Source organism: Mustela nigripes, chromosome 1 (genome assembly GCF_022355385.1).
Source record: "Mustela nigripes isolate SB6536 chromosome 1, MUSNIG.SB6536, whole genome shotgun sequence".
Classification (NCBI taxonomy): Eukaryota; Metazoa; Chordata; class Mammalia; order Carnivora; family Mustelidae; genus Mustela; species Mustela nigripes.
Window position 1 is genome coordinate 233363268 of NC_081557.1, and position 26686 is coordinate 233389953.

The 26686-nt window shown below is 40.6% G+C and overlaps 1 protein-coding gene across 1 annotated transcript in view; it reads left to right on the top strand.

Annotated features, from left to right (window-relative positions):
* Window positions 1-26686, top strand: part of NWD2 (NACHT and WD repeat domain containing 2) — a 181800-nt gene that overhangs the window by 55075 nt on the left and 100039 nt on the right. The window contains exon 2 of the mRNA XM_059382237.1: window positions 13549-13637. Within this exon, the coding sequence (XP_059238220.1) occupies window positions 13549-13637 (89 nt within the window). The remainder of the gene's footprint in view (window positions 1-13548; window positions 13638-26686) is intronic.

Genomic DNA, 26686 nt, shown 5'->3' on the forward strand with positions numbered 1-26686 from the left:
TTTGGCAGCCATAACTGTTTATTCAGGCAGGGATCTTCAGGTGCTCTAACTGGTGGCTGAAAAGTTGAGGAGCAATAGGACATTTATAGCATCTTAAAATATTTCCCCACAAGACGCTTAACCAGTTACAAGGGAAAGTTTGTAAAGTAGAGAATTTTTTTAGTCTTCTAGTATGAGGATGACAGAGGTGGTGGTGAAGCCAGCTTTTCCTGAGAAATTGAACACTGGTCGAATCCTGATACGGAAGACAGTACGGACGTTGTCTGTGGTTTGTGAAGGTTGATGAAGGTTGATGGACTAGCTTGAGGTCAGTTTGATGTGGAATCAGTGTTTGGTTTTCTACAGGTACCTCAGTGTTGACTCTGTCTAAAGTACAAGTTCCTTTGCCCTGGGGACGATGCAGTGTTTCTTTTGGTTCCTGACACCTGGCGGAGCGTTGGGTCTGTGGTGAAGTCTGGGCAAAGGGAGGACGGGCTGATGGATACATTCCTCTAAGAGGACAGGTCAGCCAGGCGCAGGTAGACCGGTCTGTGAAGGAACAGCTATATTTTGGACACGGTATGAAAGATATTTTTTCCATAGTTGAATGAAATGTATAATAAACTGCTTTTGTTGTATATGTTCCTCCTTGGGTATTATTTTCTTTCCCATTTGGTTGTGGGAAAGAACTGCTATTACATTCCCCAATTCCCAGCATGCAGAAGCACCTCAAAAGATTTGTAACTAGGGGCACCGGGGTGGCACAGCTAAGTGTCTGCCTTTGGCTCAGGTCATGATCCCGGGAACCTGGGATCGAGTCCTGCATCAGGCTCCCTGCTCAGCAGAGAGTCTGCTTCTCCCTCTGCTCCTTCTTCCACTTGTGCTCCCCGTCCTTTTCTCTCAGACAAAGAAATAAATAAAATCTTTTTTAAAAAGATCTGTAAGTAATAGACTATAATATAACCCCTATACATCGTACTGTCGCAAACGGTGCTGCCTGGTGTTCTTCAAACACAGCCTGTGCTTGGTAAGTTTTCCTCATTTGCTCATTGCTCCCTCTTCCAGAAGACATTTCTCCTTTCTACCTGGGAAACTTAGCCATATTCCAAGTCCTAATGTTGTGATCATCTGCCCTGGTAAACTGTCTTTGATAATCAGAAAAAAACATCCTGCTGTCTGTGCTTCAGTAGCATTTTGCTTGTACCTCTAGTCTAGAACTTACTGTGATTTTTGGGGAATCCTATTCTTAACAGACTGTCTGGATCCAATATACTGAGTTCTGAGAGCAGGGCTGTGCCTTGTGTCTTTTATTTTGAAAGATACAACATAGCAATAAATTTGAATGTGGCAAGCCCTCCTTGAGGACTGCATGTGAGTGAAATCATTCCAGTGGAGTGTGAAATTCAAATTGCATATTATTTGAGTGAGTAGATCTGAGATGCCACATACAGTTCTTACTGAGGGTTCTTTAAATAGACTTTGGCATGAAATGAAGAGAATAATTAGAGATGAATGATGCCAATTGGAAGAATTTTTTTTAAATTACAAAGAAACTGACAACTCCACAGTCATCAAATTCGTAGTAACTTCATTTGTCTATGAATGCTTTTGTAACCAATATGAATTGTTTTTGAAAAGAAAAAAACCTTATTTTGTTATAATGAACCACAAAGAAGTATTTAAGTTTCTTCAACGACATGCACAGTTGTAACATTAATATTTAGTTTAATGGTTTTCCTAGAAATTTTAACAAGCAGACTAAAATAATAGAGACATTCAGAAAACATCGGGAATGAAGGAGGTTTGAATTTTCTCCATCCCCGCTTTACCTGCTAGTTTTGTCTAAGATTGTAATTCTTTTTAACCCCATAAATATTATTATTTTATGTAACTAATTTTTTTAGGGTTAGTTATATATTTACCATCCTCCTTGTACACCTGCATTTTTTTGTATCTCAAAATTTTGACATTTAGGACTTTTTTTTTTTTTCTATCTGGAATATATTCTTTCGTATTTCCTTCTAAAGGAAAATGGCAGGAAGCGCTCTTTTTAGTTTTTCTAAAACTACTCCCTTTTGCCCTTTCTCTTGAAAGATAATTTTGTTGGTTAAAGGATTTTTGCATTTATGTTCATGAAGGTTATATCGGTCTATAGCTTTGGTTTTATGTTTTTTTTTTCTTTTGATGTCTTTGGCTTTAGTTTTAAGATAATAACAGACTTAAAAAAGAAGTTGAAAAATGTTCCTTCTTTGGTTTCTGAAAGTGTGTGTAAAGGATTATTTCTTTAAAGATTTATTTTTGAGGGAGCAAGCGAGCGAGCGAGTGGGGTGAGGCAGACAGACAGACTCTTTCAAACAGAGTCTCTGCTCAGCGTGGAGCCTACTGGGGGCTATTCCTGGGGCTCCATCTACTACCCATGAGATCATGACCTCACCTGAAACCAAGAACAGGATACTTAACTGCCTGAGCCACCCAGGTGCCCTAGATAGGGCACCTATTTATTATTTCTTCCTTTATATTGATATAATTTACCGGTTATACACTCTGGAACGGTGATTCTCTTTGTGAGAAGATTTTTTCTTTTTTTTTTTAATTTAATTTTATTTTTTCAGTGTTCCAAGATTCATTGTTTATGTACCACTCCCATTGCTCTATGCAATCTGTGCCCTCCTTAACTTTTAACTAATTTAATTTTTTTTTTTTTTTTACTTCTTATAAGTCTCTTTAGATTTTCCTTTTCTTCTTGACTCGTTTTCAGTCTCTGTGTTTCTGGAATTTGTTCATTTCATCCAAGTTTCTGAATTTATTAGAAAAAAGGTATTGTTCATAGTATACCCTTATAACTTTTTAAATTTTAGTAGTGTCAGTATGCTATATGGCTTCTCCTTCATTTCTAATTTGATCATTTGCCTTCTTTTTTCTTGGTCAACCTATCTGAATGTTCATAAATACCTTTGATCTTTCAAAGAACCAACTTTTGACTTTACTGATTCTCAGAGTTGTTTTTTCTGATTCCTATTTCATTGATTTCCATGCTTCTTTAAAAATTTTTTTCTTCCTCTTTACTTTGGGTTGAGTTTACTCTTTTCTGGTTAAGTTCGAATCCTGAGTTATTTATTCATTTTTGTTACAGATATTTAAGGTTAGAGATTTCTTTCTAACCACTGCTTTAGTTATGTCTCATAGCTTTTAACATGTTTTCATTCAGTTTAGGACATCTCTTTCTTTTTGTGTATTGTTCTTTGATACATGAGTTATTTACAACTGTGTTGTGCAATTTCCAAATATCTGGGGATTTACCTAAAGTCTTTCTGTTATTGATTTCTAATTTAATTCTATTATGGCTGTAGATCATACTTGTTATAATTTTAGTACTTTTAAATTTACAAGACTTGTCTGTGTTGTGGTATATGACCTATCATGGGAGCACTAGAAAAAAATGTGTGTTTCGCTGCCTTTGGGTAGATAGTTCTACAAATGTCAAGTCATTGGACAGTGTTGTCAAAGTTTTCTGTATCCTTGTGGACTTTCTGTGTAGTAATTTTATCAGTTATTGAGAATGCACTATAGAAATCACCAGCTGATGTTAGAATGTCTGTTTCTCGTTTTACTACTGCCCATTTTTGCTTTATAGATTTTAAGGCTCTGTTTATGTATACATTTAAAATTGTTGTATCATGACTCTTTTTTAAAGTAATATTGTTTCTTGTCTTAAAATCAGTTTCGCCTGATATTATATATTCAATTTGTTTTCGGTTATTATTTGCGTGGTTTTTATTTCTATCCTTTTACTTTCAATCTATTGATGTTTTTAAACCTAAGGTGTGTCCCTTGTAGATAGCACATAATTGGATATGGTTTCATTATCTAGTCTATCTTTTGAGTGTTTATTCTTCTTTAAACTTATTGATATGCTTGGATTTATTTCACACCCTTTGCTATTTGTTTTCTGCATATCTCCTGTCATTTTTCTTCATCTAGTCCCATTTCACACTTCTTTGTTAAATATTTTAGTGTATCATTTTAATTCCTTTGTTGTGTTCAGTTTTTATTTAGTTTTTTTTTCTTTTAGTGCTGTGGTTATTTAAAAATCTATGCTAATTTATTATATACTTTAGATGAATACTAACTTAATAAATACATAAATACTTTGTACCACTATAGCTCCATTTTCTCCTTCCTCCTTTTTCTTATTGCCATGTGTTATGTATGTATGTATGTTTGTTAAAATCCAACAATGCAATGTTCTAATTATTGCTTTATTATATAGCCTTACACTTTTTCAAGAAATATATAAAAGAGGCAACCTACTAAATGACGATATTTGCAAGTGACATATCTGATAGCTCCCAGAATATATAAAGAACTGATACAGCTCAATACCCAAAAGACAATTAATTCAATTAAAAAATGGGCAGAAGCACAAATAGACATTTCTCCAAAGAAGATATACAGATGGCCAACAGACACATGAAAAGATGCTCAACATCACTCATCATCAGGGAAATGCAAATCAAAACCACAGTGAGTTACTACCTCACACCAGTAAGAATGACTAAAATCAAAAATCTAAGAACCAAGTGTTGGCAAGGATGTGGAGAAAAAGGAATCCTCTTCCAGTGTTGTGGGAATAGCAGCACCCACTGTAGAAAACAATATGGAGATTTCTTAAAGAATTAAAAGTAGAATTACCTTACAATCCAGTTATTGCACTACTGGGTATTTACAAAAAAAAAAAAAAAAAAAAAACTACAACAACAAAAAAATCACTAATTCAAAGGGATAGATGCACTTCTATGTTTATTGCAGCTTTATCTACAATAGCCACAATATGGAAGCAACCCAAGTGTTCATCAGTTGATGAATGGATAAGGAAGATGTGTGTGTGTGTATGTCTGTATGATGGAGTATTATTCAGCCATAAAAAAGAATGGAATCTTGCCATTTGCAACAACACAAATGGAGCTAGAGAGTATAATGCTAAGCAAAATAAGCAAGTGAAAGACAAACACCATATGATCACACTCATATGTGGAATTTAAGAAACAAAACAAATAAAGGAAAAGAGAGAGAGACAAACCAAGATACAGATTATTACTATAGAGAACAAACTGATGGTTACCAGAGGGAAGGTGGATAGGGGGGATGGGAGAAATAGGATATGGGAATTTAAAAATGCAGTCATCATGATTTTTAAAAATGATTAAGAAAATTTTAAGTGTAGCTGTATTTTTAATTTTTTGAGGAATCGCCACACTGTTTTCCAAAGTGGCTGCCCCAACTTGCATTCCCACCGACCATGTAAGAGGATTCCCCTTTCTCCACATCCTCTCCAATTTATTGTCTTGTTAATTTTGGCCATGCTAACTTGTATAAGGTGGTATCTCAATGTGGTTTTGATTTAAATCTCCGTGATGGCTAATGATGATGAACATTTTTTCTTGTGTCTGTTAGCCACTTGTATGTCTTCTTTGGAGAAGTGTCTGTTCATGTCTTCTCATTTTTTTTACATGATTTAAAAAATTGGTATTAAATATTATTACCACAGAAAAATAAAAGGAAAAACATTTTGGGGGGATTTTGGGGGAGGTGTTGAGTTTGAGGAGTTGTTTATAGGTTTGGATATCCGCTTTTTGTCTGTAGTGTCATTTGCAAAGAATCTTGGAACATGAAAAAAATAAAATTAAGATGTTAAAAAAAATAATGCACAAAAAATTTTAAGTGTATAAAATAATACATAAAAAACTATAATCATGTAATCTTTCTTACATACTTACATATTTACCTTTTCCAGCGCTTTTCATTCTTTGTATCGATTTGTTGCTGTCTGATACCATTTTTTTTTCAGCTTGAAGGATTTTCTTTAGTAAGTTCTTAATGCAGATCTGCTAGCCACAGCTTTTCTTAATTTTTTTTTAAATTTAGTGATGTTCTTATCTCATCTTTTCTCAATTTTATTGAGGTATAATTAATAAGAATGGTATATATTTAAGGTGCACAGCTTGACGCTTTGATATACATTGTGAAATAATCACTACAATCAAGCCAATTAATGTATTTATCATCTCATATAGTTAAAAAATGTTTTTCCTTTTCTTTTTCTGTGGTAATAATACTTAAGCTCTACTTTCTTGACAAATTTAAAGCCTACAATACAGTATTTTTAACTAGATCTACATCTCTATACACATTAAATCTCCAGAGCTCGTTCATCTTGCCTAAATGCAACTTTATACCCTTTGGCAAACATCTCCCCATTTCCCCCTTCAGCCCCTGGCTTCTATCATTCTACTCTCTGCTACTGAATTTAACTATATTAGATTTGACCTATAAGTGAAGTCATATAGTAATTGTCTTTCTGTGCCTGACTGACTTTGCTTAATTAACATCATGTTGTCTGGATCTTTTTTTTTTTTCCACATAGTTTTGTTGGTTATAGAATTCTTGACTGACATTTTTTCTCTAGTATTTGAGTATATTGTTCCATTGCCTTCTGGATTCTTTGCCCTCTCATGAGAAGTCAGCCCTTAATTGTATGTTTCTCTGTATCTGATAAGTCATTTTTTTCTTGCTACTTTCAAGATTTTTTCTTTATCTTTGGTTTCAACCATTTGACTATGTGTCTAACTGTGGATTTCTTAGTCATTATCCTATTTGGGTTCTTTGAACTTCTTGGATGTTTAGATTAATGATTTCCATTAAAAATTGGGACTTCTGAATAATTTTTTCTTTAAAATTGTTTTCCTCCTTTCTCTTAACTCCTGACCGTCTGGGACTCCCTTACCTGCACCACTACAGTTAATGTTGTCCCACAGGTTTCTGCTCATTTTTCTTTATTCTTTAAACGTGGTTCCCTGAAGTTCCTTGAATATATTTATATATTTATAATAGCTGTTTTGAAGTTGTTTTGTCAACTAAATCTCACACAGGAGCCCACTCAGAGATAACTTCTATTGACCACTTATTTCTCCTAAATAGATATCGCATTTTTCAGTTTCTTTTTATATCCCAACATTTTTTTGTTGAAAAGTTGACATTTTAAGTAATACATTGTAATAAATCTTCCTACTTTTACCTCAAAGTGCTTCTTTAAATTTGTTTAGTTTTTTGTTTGTTTATTTGTTTAATAACTTGCCTGGACTAAATTTATGGAATTTGTTCACCACAATGCAGGCTGCTGATGTCTCTGCCCAGTTATTTGATAGTGAATATGATGATATTCCTGGATTCCAGGGGTCACCAACTTTTCTACATAGCTTAGTGTCAGTCAGTTTCTTCTCAAGTGCTTCAAGCCCTCAGTCCAAGCTTCTGTCCTCTGCCAGTCGCCTGTGTGGGTTGGGAAACACATGCACAGTTTAGCCAGTGCTTAAGTCTATCACAGCTTTTACTTGCACTGGATCTTCTCATGTTTCCACTGCCTACGAACACGGGCTCAAAATCAGCCATAAGTACGTGGATAGCTTTCAGTCTCTCTTGTGTTTGTGAGTAGCCTTCCCATCAGCCAGGAATTTGCAGAGAGCTTAGCAAGGCCCTCCATGACTATTTATTTCTTTTATCTCCTTTTTAAATTTGGGCGAAGCTATAGGCTGACTGAGCTGCTGGACTTCCGCACATTTGTGTACCTCTGAGACCACTACTGCTACTAACAACACTGATGAGCATGGAGTGTTCCCATCCTTAGCTCCAAATCAAGTCAGTCCTCTTTGGCAGTGAAGTTGATGTTCACAGCCTGACCTTCTCTGACATGGGAAGGAGTGTGGAGGTTAAAGGGGGTAGAATCCCATACACTCTTACAATCTTACCAAAAGTTCAGTTATTCTTCATGACTAATCACTTCCCAATTTGCTTTATGCCTTTGGTGTTTGATTGATTTACAGAGAATTAAAATGCTTACTTTGACAATTTTGTTGAATTTTATTATTACTTATTGGGAAGAGGGTCTAATAAATTCCCTACTATACCAAACTCTGTCATATATTTACAACATTGCCCCAGATTCACATGTGACTATTAATGCTGTCAACATAGTCAATTATTACTTGAAAATGACATTGCATTTTGATTCGTGTTACCTTTGTGGAGACAGATTCTTTAGCTGGGTTTAATTAATGCTTTCATTATAAGTAGCATCTATTTGCTCATTTATTTATTGACTATGTGCTGGGGTCTGCTTTAATTTCCATGGTATAGAGATGAATGAGAAAGTCCCTGCATTTCATGAATTCACAAGTCCAATGGGGGAGAAAAACTAAAAATTATGAATAATAATAAACTATAATATATGTTACTATATAGAGGTGAGCACAGTGCTGTGGGATGAACTGAAGAGAGTGTGCCTGTCTCTGCATTACTTTTGATTGGGACTTAGAAGTCTGCCAAGCAAAGGGATGCAGTCAGTAGGGCATTCTGAGCATGGAAAGCAATATGTGTAAGGACAAGGTTTGGTTTCAAATCTGGTATTTGGGACAAATCCGAAAAGGTACCCAGGAGGGTGCATGCCAGAGAGAAGTAGAAGATGGAACTTTGCTAGAAAATACATTTACATCTGCTGAACATTCTGGTCTTTATCTTCTGGGCCATCAGATGCCAGCCAAGTCCTTTTATTGATGAAATTAGTTACTGCTTTTGGTTTGTCTTGGATTTCTCTCCAGCAGCTCTGTGGAGCATAAGACTGCAGTGAGGAAGGATAGGTAACAAGTCGGTCAAATAGGAGACTTTTGAAACCTCAGGGTTAAGAGATGATGAGTGCAAAACTAGAGACTGGCCAAATTCAAAAGATGTTTGTGATAAAATCAACAGGATTTGTTAATACTGATGTAAGGAAGGGTCAGCATGGCTGGTTGGGCACAGGGGGCCTAGAAGGTGTAAAGAGGAGACAGCCTCTGGGAAGTTGCCAAACAAGAAATCAACCCAAACAGAAACAACAAAAACCAGATAGATTGTTCAGATGAATCATGAGCTAACAGGCCACATGAGTGTAGAGGGAGAACCCAGCAGAAGTAAGTGTAGAAACCTGGGAGAACTAACTGGAATAGCATTCATTAACTGGAACAGCCATCATAGCAAAGAATGTGTGCTGGATTCTAAATGAATTTTTTTTTAATAGCAATTTGGAATTAATCTAAAGCCTTCATAAAGTGGAATAATGGTCTTAAGAATACTCCTTCAGAACTGTCTTGCCCTGTTGGTGGGTATGCAAGCTGGTACAACCACTCTGCAAAACAATATGGAGGTTCCTCAAGACATTAAAAATAGAGCTACCCTATCACCCAGCAACTGCACTATTGAGTATTTACCCAAAAGATGCAGATGTAGTGAAAAGAAAGGGCACCTGCACCCTTAATGTTCTCATCAGTAATATTCATAATAACCAAACCGTGGAAGGAGCCAAGATGCCCTTGAACAGACGAATGGATAAAGATATGATTCATTTATACAATGGAATATGACTCAGCCATCAAAAAGGATGAATACCTATCATTTGCATCGACATGGATGGAACTGGAGGGCATTATGCTGAGTGAAATAAGTCAGTCAGAGAAAGACAGTCATCATGGTTTAACTCATGTGGAATGTAAGGAATGGCACAGAGGACCATAGGGGAAGAGAAGGAAACCTGAATGGGAAAAAATTAGGGAGATAAACCATGACATACTCTTGACTCTGGGAAACAAACTGAGGGTTACTGAAGGGGAGATGAGCAGGGGGATGGGGCAACTGAGTGATGGGCATTAAGGAGGGCACATGATGTGATGACCACTGGGTGTTATACGCAGCTGATGAATCACTGAACACTGCATCAAAAACTAATGATGTATTATATGTTGGCTAATTGAATTAGGAAAAAACACTCACTCAACTAAGGCTCTTCCTGTGAGTAACTCAGACACTGCACAGAGACTAGTCATTAACCCTGAAATCAGTGAGGAATTATTTAGAACACAACTCCTTTAAAACCTAGTAGTGGTGCTACCCACATGTTAATGCGTCTTCTCAAAGGGATAAGGAACTGGGCAGATAAAAATGGATTTGATGACTGTGTAGAGTCAGGGATGACATACCTTGTCTCTGATCTGTACTTTTTTAAGACGTTCCTTTTTTATGTGTGACATTCTGCAACTTAATTTTTCCTGTTTATGACATTCTGATGTTACTTAATTGCCAACCATCCGGATTTGCTGTTAGTATGAATCAGGTTTTTTAATATAATTAAGCCAGCTTATCTGTCACCCATTATAATTAATCCATTCTATCTTAATTACTTTTCCATTTCCAGAGCCAATCATCACATATTAGTACAAATACAGGAAAATCTGAGTCATTTTTGTAACACAAGTAATAACACAGAGTATCAGATATGTGCATACACTCCCTTCACACTTTGTGGAAGGTACAACATAATTTGGTAAAATGTGCTAGTGTTCTGCCAGAAACACAGAAACCAAAAAAGAAATCAGTATTTCAGTTCTCATTCACTTACCTCATGAAACCAACCACCGTTCTAAACCCTATCGTTTATTTCCCAGAATTTCCTATACTCTTGATTCTGTGTCCATCCAAGGACAAATTGTAATGTAGCAAGCCCTTCTGTTTCTGGAGGTAATTACAGAGAAGCCTTGCCTGTCAGCTCATTCTGGTCACTGGTGCATGTGTGGCATTTTTTTCATTCACTCATTTCTCAGATGAGCACAACTCATCACTGGGGATATAGCAACGAATGAGACAGAAGAAGGTTGTAACTCTTTCTGAGCTCATGTTGTCTTGGGGGAGACTGATAGTAAATGAATAGCAACAGTAGTGATGAGTAACGTGCAAAGAATTTGAAAGGCGACAGGACAGAGAGTTGGTTGAGTGCGTGGAGGGCTCAGAGAGGTCTCTCTGAGGAGGTGGCTCTAAAGCTGACACCTGAATGGCAGGAGATGCCATGAGATGATCACAAGCATTACAGGAGGAAGTCCTCGCTTCCTCCAGAGGCTCCCTCCAGGGGAGGCCACGAGTAGGCATATCATCTGTGTAGTGGTGAGAGATCCGTTTGGGAGAGGGAGAACATCCAAGGTAAGGAGTGTGGATTTCATTCCAGGTGCCCTGTGGAACTGCTGGGGAGTGCTTTATGGGATCTGATTTGCATTTATAAAAGATCAGTGGGGCTTCTCTGTGGAGAACGGATAAAAGGGTGTTAGAGTGGGAACAGGGAGGTAGAGTCCAGATTGAGAGGAGAGTTCAGGATCCTTTAAGTATTCCATGAAGGTATCCTATGTGTCATTTTCGAAGATTGAGTCTTTGCACCAATGCAGATATTTTTGTCGTTGTTGTTGTTAGAGCAAACTATGGAATATTCTAGATTTGAATGGCTCTCTAGATTCAAGTCCAGTTTCTCCAAGTTAAAGGTCATATAACGTCGGGCAAGTCTCTTAAACCCTCTGCATTTCAGTTTCCTCTTATAACAACAGTGGACTAGTGGGGCACCTGGGTGACTCAGTCAGTTCAGCATCTGACTCTTGATTTCAGCGTGGGTCGTGATCTCAGGGTCGTGGGATGGGATCCCTTGTTGGGCTCATCTGCACTCAGCGCAGAATCTGCCGCTGGTTCTTTCTCTCCGTTCCCCTCTGGCCCTCACTCAGCTTGTGCTCTAAATAAATAAATAAATAAATAAATAAATAATTTTTTTTAAAGGGAATAGTAATTTTACCTATTCATAGAGTTGTCAGAAGTGACTAAGAACATACACATAGAAATACTTAGTATATAACTATAGTAAGTGCTCAATAAATATTACAGACTGTTTCTATCTGATCATCAAACTATGCCACATTCAGATAGCAGTATCTAGTCATGAGTTATAATTAACATTTTTACAAAATAAAAAAATGTGCCCATGTGTTATTTTGATGCTATTTTACCATCTCATAATCCTGTTGAATTATGTAATAATACAATTTTACTATTTATATTACTCATATTATTCCCAGCTTCCGCATCTGGTAGTATTTGCTTATTTTTTAAGCGACTTCTGTTATTTGTGTTTTAAATACCCATAGCCTTCTAGAGAGATTGATTGAATATTAATTAGTTTTGTTGCGAAGTTAATGTTTTCAGCCCTTAAAATGGGATGGAGAGTGGGCCTCGGGTCCTAAGATGATATCGCTCATGTAAACACTGCATATACAACCTCCAGTGGGGCTGGGACCACACGAGGGTGCTGCTAAGATGCACCCCTCCTCCACATGGTCCTCCTGCTTTGGACTTCAGGACCATGTTGGATCCCTGGCTAGAAAAGACCCTATCCATTTGGACCACAAGGTAACCTAGAAGCCTTGCGAGTCTTTGGTTTCCTGGTAAACACGGCTTTTGTCACTCTGAGAGGTTGCAACTGCATTTCAGACCCTTGAGATTGGTTACTTCCATCTTGAAGTAGTCTTGAGAATAGTCAGAAAGTAGAGTAGGTCAGCACAGCATATGGTCGAATTTGCATGGACAGATGAACTTGAGAATAATAAGGAAAGTCTCTGAAACTGGCTTTTAGTTATAAATGTGGTATGCAAATATTTCATAGTTACGCTGGGTTTGAGGTACATTTAGCAAACGGCATTTTTCATGAGAGAAGACATTAACCTGATTTTAAAATCGCCGTCTTCCTCTTTCACTGAAGGTGCTGGGGCAAGGAACAGCCTCGCTTTGCTTGTAAACATTTTATAGCATCATCCTTGATACAGAGCATTACCAAGCACTGGGGGCTTCAGAAATAAACCCCTTTCTGTGCAAAACAATCAACATTAAGTACATATTCTGTGGTTCTTCTAGCTTCAGGTTTTCTTCTTGTATGTTTTTATTAAGGACATGATAGTAAATAAAGATTTTGAAGTGTTTACACAGGAAGCAATTAGCCCTACAACAGGCAGCCCCGGTGCCCAAGGTGGCAGCATTTACTCTGCTCAACCGCTGGCCAGTCACTTCCACCAGATGGGGATCTGCTGTGTGGAAATGGGCTCCCATGACTTGTCTTTCCTAACTGCTGTCCTGAATGCATGGATACTGTACTGAATTTTGTAGAAGTCGAATTATTTGTGAATACCATACAAATGATAGAAATTTTGGATACTATTTGGAATCAGTAAACTAACATGTGTGTGCGATGTGTGTGTGTGTGTGATGTTGTAGCTCTTACATGTCATGGGACTAAAACACTGATAGCCGATAATCCTATGGTTTTTCCTTCTGCCTCTTCCAAAGACAGCGTGGTTCAGCTACTCAAGAGATCATGTTAGGGTCTGGGTGGGCATCAAGACTCAAATGTGAATTCTCCGCTCTGCCAGCACACATGGACCTGACCACGGGGCCTCCTATCTATCCCACGGGCTCTTACGTCTGGCAGCGGTCTCCCTGCTCCCCCAGGAGTCACATATCCCACCATTTCACAGTCAGCACCCAACTGGATTGTTATGTTAGTGCTAATATTAGCTTGTAAGCTTACTTTTTTTTTTTTTTTTTTTTTTTTTTTTTTTTTTTTTTTTCAGAAATACCTATGTGTGGACATAACTTCCTTTCTATGTGTTTGTTTTTCTACCACAGACACGGGAGCAGAAAGACAGGCACTAAGAGAAAATGTGTATCCTAAATTGAGAGAATTCTGCAGAGAAAACTATGGATTAGAATTTCAGGTAACTCGGATATTAATTTCATTTTTAATCGTGGGAGCTGAATAACATTTGTGCTTGCTTATTTCACAACATTGGTGTTATTAAAAAAAACACGCTTTAAGCTCTGAAAAAATTTATTTCTTTAAGCATGGGTAAAAAGGAACACTGGAAAATGGAAATAAAATATTTGGTCATTTTTGGGGGGGGGGCACCTGGGTGGCTTAGTCAGTTAAGCAGCTGCCTTCAGCTCAGGTCATAATCCCAGAGTCCTGGGATCGAGTCCCATATCAGGCTCCCTGCCAAGTGGGAGTCTGCTTCTCTCTGCCTTCCTGCACCTCTCCTTCTGAGCTCTCATGCTCTATCGCTCTATCGCTCTCTCTCTCAAATAAATAATGTCTTCAAAAAGATATTTACTCATTTTTGGTGCTTTGCACTTTGATGCTATTTTTTGGCCCCTGCCTGGTATTGGCTCATCTTCTCCTTCTAACCATGTTTATTTGCTTCTCCACAATCTCTACTGTTCTCAGGAAGGTGAAGATTGCTGAGTGCAGGCCCCTGGGCTATGGTCTCTAGAAATGATTTGAACATAAAAATTGAGATCAGCTTTCTCCCAGGTGTTTTCTTTTAGCAGCCTGGCCAGCCCTTGCCTTCTAGCTTGCCTTTAGTTTTTGTCCACATTGTAAAATGTCCTTTTTCCTATGTTAGGGATTTGCCATTTGCCCAAAACAAAAACAAAAACAAAATCAGCCTTTCAGGAAACAATACCTACTCACGTCATTGCTCAAGTTCAGGAACACCCTGGCATTCGGAGACACCACTGATTTTTGCCACCTCATAGAAAAGTTCTAGAAAACACTGGGCATATATGGAACATCCCCCAGAGTTAAAAGGTAAATGGCTGCTGGAACAGATAGCATTGTTTAGTCAGAAGTTTTCAGCCCCATTCACAACCTCTGAACTCTCCAGGGCTCTCTTAACTATGTTTCCATTGGTAGGTGAGGAATATGCACCAGAGATTTGTGGCCTAAGACTGCCAAACACATCTTTGTTAGTGGAAGGAAAATCCACCCTTCATTTATTTCCTCCTGAATATTTTATCTTGGCATAAGATAAAATATATCTGCTGCTTTCTTGTGTGAGGCATAAAAAAGTTGGTCTCAGTGCTCGCTTCGGCAGCACATATACTAAAAAGTTGGTCTCAAAATGGTTTCACTCTTTGGGCCTACTGTCAGTCAGCAGCAGGCCATTCTGACACGCAGATTGAAAAGCTACTCATAAGTCACCATTTGCTAGATAAATGGTGAACCTAAATTAAATTCTTTATTGCGAATTTAGCTCTGCCTTTTCTGAAGAACCTGGTTCTACTGATAACAGGGTCTCAACTGTTACAAAAATTCCGGTCCGTCAAGATTCCCAAAGACGTAGACCCTCCTTGGGGACTCAGTTACTATGGAGAAAGAGATGTGTCCAAGCACATTAATCCCATGTTTGAGTTTGTTTGGATATGCTTTTTTTTTTTTTTTTTTTTTTTTAGGTAGAGGGAAGACTTTGTTAAGCCACAGACCAGCCTGAATAAAACATGGTATTAAGATTAGCTGAGAGGAAAATAAAGAAAAATATATTTTCTAAATTATAAGTGGGCCCAGGAAAATACCGATAAAGCCAGAGGAAAGCTGTAGAAGGCAAGGTCCACCGAATAAATGGACAGCAAGGATCATTCTAGGCACGTGCATTGAATGAGTCCCTGAGATACTGGGCAGCAGTGGAAACAGCACTGGGCAAAGAAAAGTTGGGACTGAACCCCCCCGCTTTCCACTGTGACTCCCTCAGTCAGTGTCTGAAACGGAAGTGGTGCTTTGTATCCAAGGTTGTGTTTGGAATAGAAATATACAGGGTTGCATCTGCTTCCCACCTTCTGAGCTTAACAGGAGCTCAAATATATCATCCTTGAATCTTCTAAGTATGTACTTTTTAGTATAGTTTCTTCTAGTTGGTTGATTATAGATCTCCCTGAAGATGTGTTTGCTACTGAGATGGTTCTCCTTTCTCAACTGCAACAAAATAAGATGCTGGATGTTTCATGAAAAAATAAAATAACAGTTTTCCTGTCTAGTACTCTAGATTTCGTCTTTGGCTGTGCATGGAACCCAGAAGAAATGAATTCCCTAGAGTCGCCCAAACATATACGAGTCTGTTTTAAACTTCTTTGCCTTTGTGGATGCTGTTCTCTCCGCCCACGAAGCTCTGCAGCCCGCCTCTTCCCCTGCCATCCCTCAAGTCCTGATCGGTCTTCAAACTCTTCCTGTAGATCCTGAGGCCCCTCTCCTTCTGACTACAGTCCTGTAGCCAAATATCCGGCATGTGGTGCCTTAAATACTTCAAGGCCATTGCCATTTAAGGGCTTTGTCCTGACTGTGCTCTCTCTGTAGGAATGGTCACTCCCTCATCTTCACATGGGAGCTTTCTTACTGCTCTCCAGATTGCCACAAAAATGTCACTTCCTAGAGACACTTCCCTTGTGACCCACTCTAAAGGGACCACCTAGGGGATTTCTTTTACATCACAGGGATTTCTTTTACACCACCCTCTGAGTTATCTGCATAGCATGTGTCAATATTGGACATTCTGCCTTTTTCACGTATTGGCTTGCTTATTGTCTCCCCCCCCCCCCCCAGATTGTAAGTTTCACAAGAACAGGGACACGTCAGCCTTTGCGACAGCTACGTGCCTAGTCCTGGACTAGTGCCTCACACATAGCAAAACTCTTAGGGGAATGTGTTGAGAAGTGACTGCCTTTCTGAGCATATGAATGAAGGAAGTCTCAGTCCAAAACTTCCTTGCTTAAGGGAGCTGTCTTGGAGCCCCCATTTCCTCCTAGGATATGCCATGTGCCCTCCTTTTTGCTCCTCTCTAATCCTAGGCACAACTCTCAGTCACTCCTACAGTGTGTGGGAGAAGCTTTTGTTGACCATTGAGCACATGCCAGAAAACATCTCAGGTGCTGGGAGTACAAAAACAAACCAGTCGGACCCTTTTCTTGTGAAGCTTCCAATATCACTGGGGGAGGTGGATAGTAAACAGCAAATCTCCAGTAGTGGTGGATGCATTCTATTGAGTAAATGCTTTTACGAAAAGTAAGACAGGATAAGGGGGTTAGGGAGTGCCAGGTAGACAGAGAAGGGCTCGGTGATAGGCAACTTTGAGCAGAGTTCTGTAGAAAGTGATGGAGCACATCAGGCAGGTGCCTTGGTAGAAGAAATCCAGGCATAGGCAACCAGGAAAAGGGTCTGAGGTGGGAGCATCTTTAGAATATTCTAGGAACAGTAAAGAAGCCACATGTGAGTGGAGTGGAGTAAGAGATATAATCTCAGGGGGCCCCTGGGTGGCTCAGTGGGTTATAAAGCCTCTGCTTTCGGCTCAGGTCATGATCCCAGAGTCCTGGGATTGAGCCCCACATCAGGCTCTCTGCTCAGTGGGGAGTCTGCTTCCTCCTGTCTCTCTATCTACTTGTGATCTCCATCTGTCAAATAAATAAATAAAATCTTTAAAAAAAAAAAAAAGGAAAGAATTTCAGGAGAGGCCATCCAATTCAGATCACGTGGGACCTTATGGGCCAAGATTAAGGACTTAGAACTGTACTGAGTAAGAAGGGAGAGGGGGACATTATAGGACTTGTGTTCAACACAAGTCCTATAAGAGAACACAAGTCACTCTGGCTCTGTGAAGGGACTGGTATGGGGGCAGGGAATGGTAGAAGCAGGAGGGTAGTGCGGGTTAAGAAGTGATCATGACGTGGACTAGAGCCAGTGTTGGAGAGAATGAGACCTCTGGTGAGGCAAATTTTCATCATCTGTCTCTAAGGTCTCAAAGTTCTCAGGACTGGAATTGTGTCTTATTCAGTGTATCCCCGTGGTGGGTCCAGTGTCTGGCACCCAGCAGACCCTTGAGTTAAATAGTATCGAATTGGTAGACTATGGAGTTACATTTGACACAAGGCCTTCTAATGTTGTTGTCTCTGTATGCCTGTCAGGCAGGCTGTTCTCTAATGTTTCCTAATTTTTTCATTTTTAAACAAAAATATTTAACGAGAAAGCTAAGCAGACCGTCCGATTATGAACTCGAGGTAATTGTGTGTGTGATTACACACACAGTTGTCGCTCAGAGACAGAAACAACTGAATGGGAGGACCATCAAGCACACTCAGAGCAGAGAACACATGTGGCTTCAGAAAAGACAGGGTTTTTAATCAATATGGTGTTTGACTTGGCAGTGTTCAGTTAATGCCCTTGGTTACAGAGAAGGGGATAGAAAGGGAGAACAAAAGGAATAAAATGCAAAAAATACTGACAGATGAGGGCAAAAAACAGATGATACAGGACCCAGTAAATAAAGGACTGGGAATGTGAGCCCCAGGTGCCACCCACTCTTGATTGCTGAGGTTTCTGCTCCGTTTCTGCTGCCGGGACTCTGCTCTAACCCTCGTGGCTTCAAAAATTGGATACATGAAAAGCATCTTAGCTTGTTCCCCACTTATCACCAAATGGTTATAAGTTGTTAAGGAAGAGACTAGTTCTCACTTATTTATAAGTCCCCAGGGCCTGAAAGAGTTTATTATTTAGTGGGGTTTAATGAAAGTGTGTTAAGCAGAACAGCCCCCATCGTCGCCCTGCTTGAGTTTTTCTGTACATCACACCAGAGCAATCTTGACTTAAATGTCATGTTGTCCATTCCTTTCCTTAAAAGCCTTTAATGGCTCCCTGCTGCCTACGGGGCTCCCTCTTTACTGTGACTCAGCCATCTGTCCAAGTTCATCTCCCTTTCTCCCCCACACAAGCATGCGCTCCAAGCCTGCCCTCTTGGAGAACATCTCCTGGATCATTCATTCTAGACTTTCTCATCAGTTAAGCATCTATTTTTGGCTCAGATCATGATCTCAGAGTCATGGGATCGAGCCCCGCATTGGGCTGTGTGCTCAGTGGGGAGTCTGCTTCTCCTTCTCTCTCTGTCCTTCTCCCCACTCATGTGCACACGCATGTGTGTGCTCTCTCTTTATCTCTCAAATATATAAAATCTTCAAAAAGAAAAAAAAGGTAACTTTTTTCTTCCCCATCCCGCCCCCAACCTCAAAATCCAGCTCAAGGCCTAGCTTTCCCAAAGTCTTTTCCAATTTCCAGATATCTCCCTCCTTCTACTCTGTAAACTCATAATTCCACCCCACCCAACCCTCACTGGTAATCTGACTCCCGAGTAAACCCAGTTAGGACAGGAACCTCCAACAGGGGGTGCTTGACTGAGCTGGGCACTTACGGCACATCCATTTTGAAAGTGGTTTTCATTTGAGTTGAGCCTTTGAGCTCTGTCATTCCTTAAGAACACCTTCCGATAGCCAGCTTCTGTAGGGGTACATAGGATTTATCCTTCATCAACCCATTCCTTTTTCTTCACTTCACATCCAGTAAACCCTGGGTTTTTTCCATCCTCAGCCCCCCAGTGAGAAGGCTGTCTTATCCCTGAGCTAGTGTCTATGAGCGATCCCCATGTTTGCCTCTCCCGCTCTCTCCCTCCAGAGCTACGTGAAGAGACTTCTCTGGTTTTGGAATATTACTGTATCTGAAATGGTGGAAACCATCCTTCTCCCTTTTCCCAGTCTCTCCATTATTACCGTTTTCCCGTCTTCCAAACTTCACCATCTTGGCTTCTAGTGCATTCTTCACCCTTTACAATCTACAAACTGCCAGTTCCTGTTGATTTACCTGCCATGGTGTTTCTTCAAGTTCACCTTTTCTTCCCATTTCACAAGGCTCTGTCTTTACTCAGCCTTGCATTTCTTAATAGCGGAATGACTATGACAACCTTTTCCTGATCTATCCCTCCCTGGGTGCTTTGTCTTCTGGGCCAGCCTATACACAGATGCTCGAATCCCTTCGCTTAAGCAGTATTTACCAGATTTAATTCATTCTTAGATGTATTTTTTTTTCACATTTTTGCTTGTCAGAAATAGAATCCATCTTACAAATAAATGGTGCGTCGTGGTGTAATTGACAGTGCATTTCTTTTTTTAGTGGGACATACAATATTGGAGCAGCCTGCAACTGATGTTTGCAATTCAATAAAATACAGCACATTATGTCATGATGGGAGTTAGTGGAAACAGTGTGTGCTTTTCTGTTAGACTAGGATTCGAATGCTGGGTTTGCAAATTAGCAGTTCTGTGACTCCGGGCAAACTGCTTGATTTCTTTGACACAGCTGACCCTTCTGTAAAATGAATGGGATAGTGTTTATCTTCCAAGATCATTATGAGAAGCCGTGAGATTACACAAAGTGCCTGGCACATGGAAGACACAGCCAATGTTAATCTGTCACTGCCTCTTGCCTTTTTAAGTCTTTTCTCCTGATGAAGAGCCCAGTGTAATGAAATTATTTATGTGCATTTTTCTTTTGTGTTTCTGAGTACAGCAGAAGACCTCTGACCAAAGGCATCTATCTGTCTGAGGGGTGCTTAGTGTCGAGTGCAGAAGGAATATAAATGGGGAGAATATTTAGGAAATCTTGTATCACATACGAGAAAGACAAAAACCTTAAAGGTCAGGCTGTTGGCTTGAGAGAAGGTCTCGCTAAATTCTTTTAATCTTTTCCTTAGCACATCTAGCAGTACCGTAGGACTCTGAGCCTGGAGATCTAAAATACAGAGAAAAAGGCCCCATTTATCCATAAGGCAGAGCCAGAACCTACCCCATGTAGCCCCTGGGAGATGGTAGAAGGAGAGAGAAAAGCAGAATCCATCTCCTTTCCTTACTCTGAGATCTGCTTCAGAAGAGGGGCTGGGAGTAGATAAATGAAAATAAGTGGGTGGATAGGTAGCTCTAAGGGCATCATGCCTCCGCCATCTACTTAGGACTCCAGAAAGATATGGTCGTACAGTAACGTTCCCCCCAGCACACCACCTGTGCCAACAGGCCCAGCCATAGCATGGCCACAGCAGCAAGCAACCAGAGGTTTAACTTCCCCAAGGTCCCTTCAGTTACCGTGTGTCGCATATGCCGAGCGTAGAGGCAGCGTTAGTCCCCGTGACCAAGAAAAGTGGCTACAAAAAAGGTCTGTGGTTAATAAACTAGACAGAGCAGGGGACCAAGGCCTGGGGCGGCCCATCTGCAGCAGGAGAAGGGGGCCTGGCTTGGCCACTGAGCAGTCCAGGCTCTGACCAAGCTGAGAGGGAAAGACCAGTCCATGGCCGGCAACCACCCCAAGTCCAGCCACGATGCCAGTGACCAGTTTGGGGAGACTGTGCCCAAAAGCTCAATCCTTTTCCCTTCAGGATCTGAGGTCATCTGGAGATCACCTTAGGGAAAAAGAAGCCGAGGAACAGGGAAGCCTGGCCTTTTGAGAGACTCAGCATTTTGACTGAGGTGAGAATAAGCACTTACTAGAGTCCTTGAAAACTTAGTTCAGACTTAGGTTTAGACTGGATAGAACTGAGAGCTCTTTGTCCTGTGAGCCAGAGGGTGGCGACTCGGACAGGAAGCGCCAACTCATCTTACACAAAATTAAGAAGCCGCATTCTCCCCGGGCATCCAAGTCGCAGGTTAAATGAAATCCCATGAGTCTTCCGTGAGCTTCACCTTGGGAATGATTTCTAGATTTGAACAGCTGCTTGCTTTCACAGCGAAGGTCCGTCGACAGCTCCTGGGCCACAGCCCTCTGAATCTGTCAAGCCCCATCTCTTCCTCTGTTCTTTTTTCCTTCCCTTTCTGCGTGCTCGCAGATGTCCAAATGCCTTTTGCCTCCTGCATTGACAGGACACTTCCTGGGCTTTGTAATTGACAGGCTCTGTTGGGACGCCCTTGGTCTGTTCTCCACATTGTCAACTCATGGCCCTTTTCCATTTCCTGTTAATCAAATGCGTGCTTTTTTCCTGAAGCGAGACACAGATCCTCTCATTGAATCACATGTCGTTTCGCTCAGGCCAGCACTTCAATTTGTCTCACTCACTCCACATTTCTCTTCCGTCCATCAGCGCCTGGGCAGGTCTTAACCGAGTTGATATTCTGTGGAAGTACGGTAAGCGTGTGACATCACCCTTCTCCCCTCTGGGAGCCAGTTGGTGGAAAGGGGGAAGGAAGATTGATAGAGACCGGAAAGGCAAGGAAAGCAGGATGTCATAATTGACCTCCACTGCTCCAGTGTGGTCGAAAGTGTTGGCTCGTTCTTTCTGCAGCATGGGACAGCTCTTCTGGGATTCTCACACCTCACTTCCCTAGAGTGCGCTATTGTTCCTCCTTTAGTGGGGTGCCCAGATAATCTTCTGCCTAATATTTCTCCTAAATATAGAGCACTGGCACTGTAGGGAGCTCCGGAATTTACTTGGAGGACCTCTACTTTGCTGAACATTTCATTCTGCTAAATTGTGGCTGGCTGATTACCGAAGGCTGGAAATGACCCAAGAAGATTAGTCCTTCAGTAAACAGAACGAGAGATCCTCATTTGCAGGTGACATTTAAGTGTCCCAGTTGGATACAATCACCGAGAAGCCTTTCTCAGATTCTTAACATGAGGCAGCTCTTTCTTTCCATCCTCATTTTTTTATTTCTTATAGCAGGGAGAGGAGACCTTGAACGAGACCGCACAGTGAAAAGAGCACTCATTAAAGAGATCTGCTTCGTCAATAAGTAGTTTTGAACCATCGAAAAAGTAACTTCAGCTCGGTTTTCTTTAAAACAAAGTGCTTTTTGTACTTGATCTCTGATTTCTCTTGGCTGCCACAATTACGGTGCCGTGACCCCGTCATCTCCATTTGGACAGGCTATCATATTTCTGTCTTTGCAGGGGTGGGGGGAGTGTTCTGTCTAAAAGGCTCTCTTCTCCAAAGAGCAGTCTCCTATGCATTTAACCTTCGAGTCCACATTTCCTCACTGATGTCTACCAGCAGGTCCCCAGGGCCAGATTTACGTGATGGTCCCATGGGCCCTCTGCACTAGGCAGAGTTGTGGGCACAGTGGATGTACCCTACTATTAAAAACAAGCCTAGTCCTGGAGTCGTGAACCATGGTGACCAGGGTGCCACTGGCTGCAAAGGAAATGTGGGGTGACCTGGGCATGCGCAGTGGGAGGCTTCATCAGACCTCAAGGCCTCAGGACAGCTACTGAGGAGCTGATGTCTGAGCTGAATCCTGAAGAGTGGGTAGATGGCGATGCCCACGTGGAAAAGAAAATTGCAAACAGAAGGAACCAATTTTCATAGGTAAATTTGGGAAAGACCTTCAAAATTATGTTGTAGTCACTGCCTGCCAGGCACGTATCCTGAGTGCTGTGTGTCCATTAACGTTCCATCATTGCCGTGAACCTCGTCGGTAAATTCCATCTCCTCCACTTTATTGTGTGAGGATGCTTCGAAGTACAGAAATCAATCACAGCTGGAGATCTCGCAGCCAGTAAGCGGCGGAGGCAGGATATGAACCAAGGCTGCGTGGGTCCCACAGTCCAAGCCCTTAGTCACTGCGTCAAGAAGCCTCTTGCGTTTACGCACTCCCAAAATGTATGTGGTTAGGAACAGGTGTGTAAGTGTAAGCATCTGTGCAAATATGTGTGCGTGTATGAATGTATGGGCATCTCAGTGTATATTTATACACATTGGAAGAGGTTATCTGTAGCTAGAGCATGAACAGTGAGGGAGAACATGATAAGAAATGAGACTAGGGAGTTAGGTAGGGTCTAGGTCAGGGTGGCTCTCAAAAAGCAGGTCAGAGATTCTAAATCTGTCTTCAGGTTGATGGCCTGCAGAGGAAAAACCATGAAGTTAGTAGCCCAGGTTCAAATCCCATGTCTGCTCCTTCCTACTTCTGGGACTTGGGACAAGTTACTTCTCTGTGCCTCAGCATTTTCATTTACGAAACAGAGATAATCTTCCTGTCTCCTTCATAAGTTTAAGGAATAAAGAAGTTACTCTACGCAGTGTCTGGTAGAGTAAGAGGAAATCTTAGCTCTGGTGATGGGATCTGCATTTTAAAAAGTTCCTCTGCCTCAGTGTAGTGCATAGAGTAGAAAGAGCAAGGGGACAAGCAGGAAGGGGGGACCGGCGGGGGTCACGGTAGGAAGACCCACACAGGTGCGCTCAGAGGGGCATTAGGAAACAGCCGTTGCTGAAATCCCAGTGGCAGGAACAGAGCCAACTCTGGGCTTTTCTCTCAGGTGCATACTTGTGGCAGGTGTGCTGCCCCTGAAGGACGCTGGTCCCCGGGTACTATTGCCTTGTGGAGTGAGCTTCTCCAGCTTATTCTCAGCACAGACGCATGAACAGTGGCCTCTGGCTTGTGGCTCTTTCTCTGCCCTGAATGACTCCTCGTACCCTCCCCTCTGCCTCCAGGTTCATTAGGCCTAGAAGGTCACAGCCCCTGCCTTACTTAGTCCATGATTTAGTTTTCTTTACTGTCACATTATAACATTTAGGGCTGCCCAGAGGCTATCTCCCAGGCCACATGGGCCTCAGGTGTGAGCTGCTAGCTGTCATCACGAGGCTTTGGTTGAAACATCCCACATCATACTGTTTGGACCTTTCCTGGCGATTGTGTCTCAGCCCAGCCCATCCTCTCTGGGCTGGGTTTAGCGCCTGAATTTCCCAGAAGAGTCCCATTTTAGTCACGTTCCCATAAATCTTAGTCCTGTATCTCATGAGCAAAAGAATAATTGCAACATGACCTGAAGTCAGTATTTGCTGTTATTCCAGTAAAAGTATGACCTTGGGTGACGCGGAGCGGAAGAGGGTTCGAGAGAGAGAGAGAGAGAGAGAGAGAGAGTGTATGTATGTGTGTGCGTGCGCGCGTGCACACACACGTGCCCTGTGCATTTCAGGGAAGTCATTCTAACCAGAGTGAGAATTACCACACCTCACCACACCAAACCATACCTTATCTCACCCCTGGTAAATAGTAGTCTGTAGTTCAAGTCTCCTCCCTGTTTATCTTCTCCTCTCCTATAAGATGAACATTCTAGCAACAGGACACAACTAAATCAAAATCAAATCAGTGCTGTATTGACCTTGAGAGTTATGTCCACCGCACAGTAATGTTGCCCGCGTTCACAGCTTCTGACCTGTTGTGTGTTCTTTTGCATATTTTTAGTGATGGCACATTCAAATCCTTTTAAGAACAGGTTTTATTTTTTGAAAGCATGAAAGGTTTTTTCAAGGGCATGTCTTACCATGCAAAGGCCAATAGGCTGGGAAAATACCGTTGTTAATAAAAACAAATCTAACAATACGGTGACAAGAGGTTTTTTTGTTTTGATTGTTTTTTTTTTTTTTGTATATATACAAAATGAGATAATTCCTCCAGAAGAAATTGTGGGGCAGTGACAGAATCACTGGAACAGATAGATGAGTAGCTCCTGCTGGAATAACTTTGAGAAACAGCGTTCCTTTCAGTACTGCGTTTATTCAAAAACAAAATCAGTCACATCTCCTCTGTAGTTAGATTTTTGTTTTGCATTCAGGTGGTGTCTTCTTACAGCATGAAAAAATCAAGAAGGAAAATATTTTGGAAAATACTTAAATTCAAAGGCTCTTTCTGAAGAAATGATAGTGCGAAGCCGTTAATTCAAACTTGACCCTTTTTGTGGGGGGAAGGGAACATGAAGTCATTATTTGTTTCTTACAGGTCACTTTATTGCTCGCTTGGTAATCTGGGTATTTAAATGGCTTGTCTGATTCAAGTGGCAAAATTTGTTAGAGCTTTTATTTGCCGGCTTTTTTTTTTTTTCCTGACGCATTCAGCCCATGATAATCATGATAAATTAGCCTCCCTAAGAATATTTTAAAGCAAGTTCGATGGTTTTAAGTAAAAAACAGATAAAATCAAATTACTTTCCTGAGTGTTTATACTTAATGATGAAATAAGTAAAGGCACATAAAATGTGCTGTCAACAAGTTAGTATTCCAATAAATAGTAAATTAGATTCAGTGTCTGCAGTGCCTGGACATTAGGCTAAAAGCTAAACTTAATTTTTGTAAGTATATAATAAATCTTGTCTTGTTGAGCCCTTCGGATTCTAGCCGCTTTTTGCCAGGTATTGATTATGTGGATATATAGCAGATTTGCTTGCCCGAAATGGTGTTTCGTGTTGCGTAAGTTAGATGTTTCATTTATTTATTTCCTCTCTGCCTTCACGGTTGCTTGATTTTATCCTTTTTCATCATTTTCTCCCCATAAAGACATTTGAGAAGGAATAATTTAAGGGAGAAAAGCTGGACACAGGAGGACATTTAAACAAAGTGACCAGAGTCCAGAGACATGGAATTAGAAAGGCCTGGACAAGGGCCAGGGTGACCAAACTTGACGGAAGTAACAGGTGCAAAAACTATTGCAAAAGACTCCCATTGGTGGCAGATAAATCACGTGACCCTTAGGCTTCTGTTTTAAAATATTGTTATGATTTTTATCCCGGTCATTTGTTCCACATATATTTAGTTAGATGTTATGGTTCACTCTCAATATGCTAAGTGCTTGATTCACACATCTGTTCCTGCACTCAGTTCTGCCACGAGGAGGGGATTATAAGACCTGTAGAAAATCACAATACTCCATAGATATACAAAGTGTCATTGAGATGTCATTGTATGTTCCCAGTTGTATAAGCATTATGATTTTATAACATTGTCATCACTTCGAAAAGAAATCCCGTGCCTTTCGGCTATCACTCTCAAATGGGCCTATTCCTCTTCCTCCTGGCTCTAGCCGAGCACTGATCTATTTTTTGTCTCTGTAGATTTGCATGTTCTAGATATTTCATATGCATGGAGTCATACAACAGATTCCTTTGTGACTGGCTTCTTTCACTAAGAATAACATTTTCAAGTCTCATCCATATCGTATAGCATCAGTATCTGACTACTTTTTATTGCTGAATAATATTCCACTTATGGATATGCTACATTATATGTATCCATTAATCACTTGATGGACATTTGGACTGTTTCTGCTTTTTTAAATATTATGAATATTATTGCTGTGAACATTCCTGTGCAAGTTTTTGTGTAGACCTCATGTTTTCCTTTATCTAGGAGAACTGCTAGATCAC